This window comes from Stylophora pistillata, chromosome 11 (assembly GCF_964205215.1).
Source record: "Stylophora pistillata chromosome 11, jaStyPist1.2, whole genome shotgun sequence".
NCBI lineage: Eukaryota > Metazoa > Cnidaria > Anthozoa > Scleractinia > Pocilloporidae > Stylophora > Stylophora pistillata.
This window is the reverse complement of record NC_142529.1, coordinates 24450708-24457935: the sequence shown is the minus strand read 5'-3', so window position 1 is coordinate 24457935 and position 7228 is coordinate 24450708. Positions and strand designations below refer to the sequence as shown.

The window sequence follows — 7228 nt, the reverse complement described above, 5'->3', positions numbered from 1 at the left end:
AAGTTAATTGGCGGAAAAAGGGCACCAAAACTTTTCTTGTGAGTCTTTCAAGGGCACCTTCAAATCCACCATTAAGTGAGCTCAGGCGTAGCTAGAGCAGCAAGGTTCACGCTAATTTACGTGATACGTGAAAGGGTAACCTGATGTTTGCTGTTTCCCGTAAACGTGATGCTATATCTCTCTCTTATTTAAAGGATTCTGGATGGTTTGATAGGGTTAAAGTTGAGAACAGCTCGTACAAGAAATGACTATCGTTGCGTCAATCAGTCAATGCTACTCTTCGGATCATGACCAAGCGGGATAGAACTGGTTTTGCTTTGTAACTCCCGATTTTCTAGTCGCACAACTAATCGTTTGTCACTTTTGTTTCTGTCTTATTCATGATGACTGTTGTTGTGCCTTTGTCTGCTTTTTAAGGTTTAAAGCAGAGTTTTTTTTAATCGCCTTTAGAGCAGTGACCTCATCGCGTGACAAATTATTTTATGGCACAGTTACAGTAATCTTTGCAAGTTGCATTTTGACATTTTCCAAGTAGTTCTCAAGGGAAATAGAAGGTTGAACCAGTGGCATCCGGTTTGATTGGACATGAGGCGGATGTGGTTATTTGTTTTGTCCGTGAAAAACGGGGGACGGGGAATGGAGAACGGAGGACGGAGGACGGAGAACGGGGGACGGGAAATGAGGAACAGGGAACGGGGAACGGAGAACAAGGAACGAAGAACGAAGAACGAAAAATGGATGTGCAAGCAGGGACCGTTCCGTTCTTAGAGGAGTTTCTACTTCTTTTTGTTGTTGTTTTTTTTCAGTGAGTTTTGGAGAATAGACACAATGGGCTAACTTAGGAGCGGGGATCATGTGACTTGAAATCGGTGTTGAAATCAAAACAGACAAATTTAGGTTCGCACTTGGAAATTTCATACTAAAAATGCAGCACTTTTGCTCCACCTGAGAATCCGAGAATAGCTCTGATAAATGACCAGATATTTCTTTCCATGGGCTTCCGCTCAATAACAAGGCTTTATCGAGGACATGGATCGCGAAAATGTGAAGAAATCCCAATTATTTAATGTGAACAAGCATGTGAAGATTTGCAGCGAGCACTTCAACCCTGAGGATTTCATCAATCCTGACGCCAAAAATCGCAGATTAAAACGCAACGCAGTCCCTTTATATTCGCTTGGAGTAAGGAAAGTCCAGAAACTGTTGCAAGGTCTGCGGTAGAAAAGCTGAACACTAGTAGGCAAGAGGAAGAAGAAGCGACTGGCACGGCATCTGAGGGTGAAGGTGACGAAACTTTAAATCTGTCTGGGCTAACTCTGACTTCACGTAAGACTCAAACGCAAGAGGATGATATCTGCGAACTAACCAGCTGTGGTGTGTGGTGGCGATGTCAACAAATTGAATATCAAACGCTTCGAAGAAATGTCTGGCTGGAATGCTCTGGTTAATTTCCTACCAGAGGGAATTCTTGTTTGGACAATTGTTTCACGAACTGCACGGATCTCTTTTCAAAGTGCTATCCCTTTCACATGCTCTCCAAGATCACATGAGAGTTATTTTACCTCCCGGTATAAAGCTTCCATCTATCCGCCGTAAAGTATACGTGTGTGACCAAAGAGCTCATAGAAAGCGTGATCTGTATATCGCGTTAGCGAAGGAAAACTGGGATGATGTGATACAGGAAACTGATGTCGATTAGGTGGTTGGTAGGCTCGAAAATACCATCCTAGGGCACCTGGATAGCTGCATGCCTCTGAAAACGGTGCATATGTCATCAAGAGACCCGGGCTGGATGACTCCGCTCGTTCGATCGATGATACAAGCCAAATCACGCATATCGCTCAGTAATCAAGACCGTCTTAAAGTTATGAATAAAAGGATCTCTGAAGTGATTTGCGGAAACAGAAGGGACTTCATCGCCTCTATTGGAAATCGGGATTGGTGGAAAAAAGTGATAAAACATCTCAGCGCCGCAAGCCGGTGGTCTCTCTATCTCTTGGCCACGACAAACTCGACGCGTTAAATGACTACTTTGGTGACCTATGTAATGACCACGCCTACATGAAGCCAACACCTCTGGAGATTAGTGAAGACCAGGAAGTCCCAGAAATCTCAGAGCGACAAGTCCTGAATTCTCTTATGCGTATAAAGAAAACAGCGACCGGACCAGATGGTATCCCGTACACTATATGGAAAAAACCACGCCGCGTTATTCGTTCCAGTTATCACTAGGATTTGGAATCTGTCTCTTAGAACACACGCCTAGCCTGTCTCTTGGAAAAAGTCAGACCTGAACCCCTTGCCGAAGGTTGATTTACCCAAGGGAATTTCAGACTTTCGCGGAATAAATGTGACACCTGTCATCGCAAGGTGCTTTGAGAAAGCTGTCTTAGGAACACACGCAAGGGAGACCTTCGATGAACATTCTGGGATCTCACAGTTTGCCTACACGTATCAAGAAAAGGTCTATTGTTCCGGCTCTATTTCACACATTAAGTAGTGAACAACAGTCCTTTTGTTCTTTGTAGCGCTGAGGGACTTTGGCCGAGGCGACGTGAAAAAGTTCGTGACTAATTGGAAAAAAGTTTTTGGCATCACAATTAAGCTATTTTGGAAGAGTAGGTAGCGCATATTTGCACACAATAGGTAAATTGTCAACGGAGTACTCCAAGGGAAAATTAAACGCTGATTTAGCCGCTTGGGAGAAGTGGGTAGCGTAAATTTGTCTCGTCGAGCCAACTCTCAATGGTCTACTCCAGGAAAAAATTGACCGCTAATGTGGCAATGCACACATCGAGATATCAAAACACGTTGTGTCTCATTCAGACCACCTCTCTCCGTATAAATCTTTCTCCAGAAACTGTCATAGTTCTAAACTAAGGTCGTCAAAGTTCTAAACTAAAGTCTAGTCTTTCCGAGCGTTTAAATTTCCCGCTCGTATGCTAATCGGAAACCTCGACAAATCCCTCGTGTGTTCTGAAGCTGTTGCGCCATTGTCCAAAAATGGCCATATAGGGTCATTTTCGCTTGTCTAACAAAGCCTATTGTTATCAAATTTGAGCCACTTTTCTTGATACGATAGAGGGAGGGAGCTGTACCAATGCTCTACTGACTATCCAACATACTGTCAATCAATATCTTGATATACCAGAGTGCAAAGCGGTACGCCTTTTTGCTATGGATTTCTGCAAGGCTTTTGACAGTGTGAAACACGATCTCCTCTCACACAAATTGAAGCAACTCCCCCTAAACCCTTATATAGTTAACTGGTATCTAAGCTTTTTTGGAGACAGGCAGCAGAGGGTCATTAGCAATGGGTTTATTGGTAAATGGAAAAGTGTCAACAAAGGTACCACCCAAGGAAGTGTTAGCGGGCCGCAGTTGTTCAATGCCTTTCTCAGTGATTTAGAGATACACTTGGACAATAAGAGCGTGCTGGTAAAATATGCAGATGATACAACCATTATCTCGCCTGTGATAAGTGATAATGAAAATTCTATCGCACTGATTAATCAGTTTTCCCAGTGGTCTAGAAGCAATGATATGAGCAGTAATCAATCTAAGTGCATGGAAATCATTTTCCGCAAGAAAGGTTGTACAATAGAGTTTCCTATTGTGTCTGGAATACCACAGACAAAAGAGCTTACTATTTTAGGGGTAACATTTCAGGAAGATAGTAGGTTTATAACACATATTCTTGAAAAACTAATCAAAGCAAAGAAGTTCCTGTTCATTTTAACATCTTTAAGGAAAGAAGGGTACAATCAGGCCGAAGTAGACCATCTGTTTCTAAATCTGGTTCTACCAAATATATTATACGGACTGCCCGTATTTGGCACTGTAAATTCCGAATTAACAACAATCCAATGTTTCTTAGATCGATGTTATAAGCGCAAGTATACATCCAACCACATTAATGTCTATGAATTGTTAGATCAAGAAGACACACGTATCTTCAAGAATGTTTTTAATAATACAATACACCCTTTAAGAGCTATAATGCCAAAAAAGAAATCAACCAAGTACAATCTGAGGAAAGGGACAAGTCACCATCCTAAAATAAACACTGATAGGTTCAAAAACAGGTTTGTCAACCGCTTAATTTTTAAACATAATCTAGTCTTATAATTTTTATCTTGACTTTCTCTTTAATTTATATATATAGTTTCTTTTAATGTTGTAACATAGGATATGTGATTATTTATCTTATGCCTTAATAAAGATTAAATTCAAATTTAACGGATATATCTCACAGGATGCCATGTATACATAGCTTTTCTGTGTACCACTTGTTATCAAAGTGCACTACGCTCTCCAAAGAAAAGAAGCTTTTCACACAGTTCACTGGTTTTAATTCCTATGTTGACTTCATGAATACACTTAAATTTCCAATGGCCAATCTTGACCGAAAAAAATTGATTTACTGGGATAGCGAAGCTGGAAAATCAAACGTTGAAGCGTAGACATTGAAAAACTGTTCGAGGCAGGTGAAACTGAAGGAGAGAATGATCGCGTTCAAAGGGAATCAACAATGACGAGACCCTCTGCACACAAGCTTTCAGTGGAGGATGAGTTTCTCATGTTACTGATGAAGCTGATGACGGGACTGTCCAACATTGATTTAGCAGAGAGGTTTTGTGTATCCGAGAGTACTGTAAATAATATTAATCTTACTTGGGTTAATTTTGTGTACAATGTAATTGGCAGCCTAAAAATATGGCCACATAGAGATATAATTAACATTCTCTAGAGGAATTTATCAAGAAATATCCTAAGACTATTGTGACTGTTGATGCGACTGCACTGAAAAGTCAAGTCCTTAGTTCATTTCAAAAGCACATTGAGAGCTGCAGTACTTACAAGTCCCACACAACTTTTAAGTCTGTTATACGAGTTGATCCTAATGGGGGCATTATGTTTGTTTCTCAATCATTCGAAGGTTCCATTTCTGAAAAACAAATAGTGCAGAGATCAGGGTTTCTGGAAACTGTGAAACAGAAAGTACAATGTGGTGAACTAAAAGAAGGAGATCCCGTCATGGCAGACAAAGGTTTTGACATTGGTGATGACATTGCAAAACTAAAATTCAAATTGAATATTCCCCCCTTCTTGAAGGACAAAGCGGGATTCGAAGAGAGTGATGTAATCAAGACCCAAACAATAGCACGGCATCGCATTCATGTTGAAAGAGCTATAGGACTGATAAAGTTCGAAGATTCAGAATTTTCCACTCTGTCATTCCAGTTTCTATGTTTGGCAGTATTAATCAGACATGGAGTGTTGCCTGTTTCCTTTTTAATTTCTTAAACCCAGTACTTTCTAAAGATGAAATATCACAAAAGACATAATTATTCTTCTGCTAGTCAACAAAGACACCCTTAAATTTAACTTTGATTTCCCAACTGTGGTGTTCTACAACAGAAGACCATAGAGAGAAAATAACATGCATAAAAACAGTAAATGTATTGTGCCTTTTACAGTGAGATTTGCTCATTAATGCCACATGCCTATGATTTCTATGTTACTGTTAAGTACTTCATACATTTGCCCATACTTCATATGCAGCCAATTGGAATTCACAGAAAGTTTTTTTGACCAATAGAGTCTCTTCATCTGTATGCATCATAGAGGTATGTAAAATGTTTTTGCCAAATGTTAGGTGAGAATAGTTTTCACCATTTCAACTCTAATCATTAGCTGTTTAGGTAGTAATCGGGTAGACCGGCAGATATCATCAAATGGGATTCTGTCAACACAAATTTCATTTGTATCAGAAAGAAAAAAACAAGTCACACTATTTCATTCCTGAATGGCCATTTGTCCTTGTGCTTGCTCATAATAGCCAGAAGAATGTCCTTTTTTCAGGTAAAAGCTCTCTCCTATTTTTTCCAAATAAAAAACGTAGCGTCTGCTGAGGTCTGCTACAAGGTATCTGCCCTATTTGAAAACGGACACTTAATCTCAAGAAGACCATAGCATGGGTCAGCAAGAGGGTCATAGATCTTCCCATCAGGACTTGCCCCTAGGTATGGGAGGAGTGGGCTAACACACAGGCCTGCGTCATAAACTATAAAGCTCTTTGTCACTTTTTGCATGTTACGTGCAAATATCGAGTGTGCTACTCTCTCTTTAGCTTTTCCATGAGCAATTACTCTGATCTTTGACAGGTCTTTGTTGGCAAAGAGGCTTTTTACCATAGCTTCAGATGGCCTATGAACACGTTGAAACACCTTGCCAAAGCTAGAAGCTGTAAGGCGGACCTTGTGTTGCTCCAACCGCTCCTTAAATTCTCCTTGAAGAACAGTTCTCTTTTCAAGGGCTTGGGCTTTGGCAAGGTCAAGGCTGAGATTTGATTGAAAGAAATCGAGAGAAGTGTCAAAATCCAGGGTTTTTAGTGGTCTAGGTTCGTTGGTATCAAATAGTTGGACAGCTTGGGGATTGGGAAAGAAATGAAGATCAGGAAATGACATGCAGGGAGTTGCTATGGCCGGTAATGTTGCACTTCTAAATGTATTAAAATGAAACTTTTTGTTTGGCCTCCCAAAGTCCGGCAGCTGATAGGACAAAGGTGAACCCAAAAGGAACATTTCCAAAGACATTATTAACTTTTATTGTGGGCTCTTGGTCGCTCAACATATAGGAAAATGGCGGAGGTTTGTCCTTGATCTGCATCATTTGTACGTTCCACAACACGTGCTTCATGTCTACCTGTCGGAGATTTGGCCCTCTAGCCTCGTAAAGCTTGCATTTTACGGGGTCCCTATTCCGTTCTCCACTTCTATCTGTTGCGGCTCTGGCGCAATGTATTCCCATAACTGGCATGGGGATATAGATGTAGCTCTAGGAATGTGCCAAGACTGTGGCTGACTAGTACAAGTGGCATCACTTGGGATGTCTTCCATTCCCAAACATGAGTAGTCGTTCAACTGGAACAAAAGGGCAAACATGTGGTTGCAATGTCCACCGCTTCCACCCTTGCACGAACAGTGCGCCTGAGCCACAACCGCTTGATCTCCAGTTTTCATTTTCACCACTAAGTAGTGGGGCTCTTCATTCTTGCGAAGCAATCGACAGCAGCGAGCTTTCACGAGACTTTCGCCTGCGGCACATGTCGAAGTGTAAACATCAAACACATAGCCTTCTCTGAAAAACTTATAATTCTTCTCGCCGGTATTTTCCTTTCCTTCACTCTCCAAACACTTCGAAATTGCATCAAGAGATACCTTTG

At 41.0% G+C, this 7228-nt stretch overlaps 1 protein-coding gene across 1 annotated transcript; it reads left to right on the top strand.

The window, feature by feature from the left end:
- The first annotated feature begins 4531 nt into the window (after window positions 1-4531).
- Window positions 4532-5307, top strand: LOC111347104 (uncharacterized). Its single transcript, XM_088737668.1, has 2 exons — window positions 4532-4649; window positions 4751-5307. The coding sequence occupies exons 1-2, from the start codon at window positions 4532-4534 to the stop codon at window positions 5305-5307; spliced, it is 675 nt and encodes a 224-aa protein (XP_088593794.1).
- The last annotated feature ends 1921 nt before the right edge of the window (window positions 5308-7228 follow it).

Coding starts and splice junctions, on each gene's coding strand:
- LOC111347104 (XM_088737668.1), top strand. CDS start 4,532: ATGACGAGACCCTCTGCACACAAGCTTTCAGTGGAGGATGAGTTTCTC. Junction 4,650..4,750: donor GAGGTTTTGTGTATCCGAGA/GTACTGTAAATA, acceptor AACATTCTCTAG/AGGAATTTATCAAGAAATAT.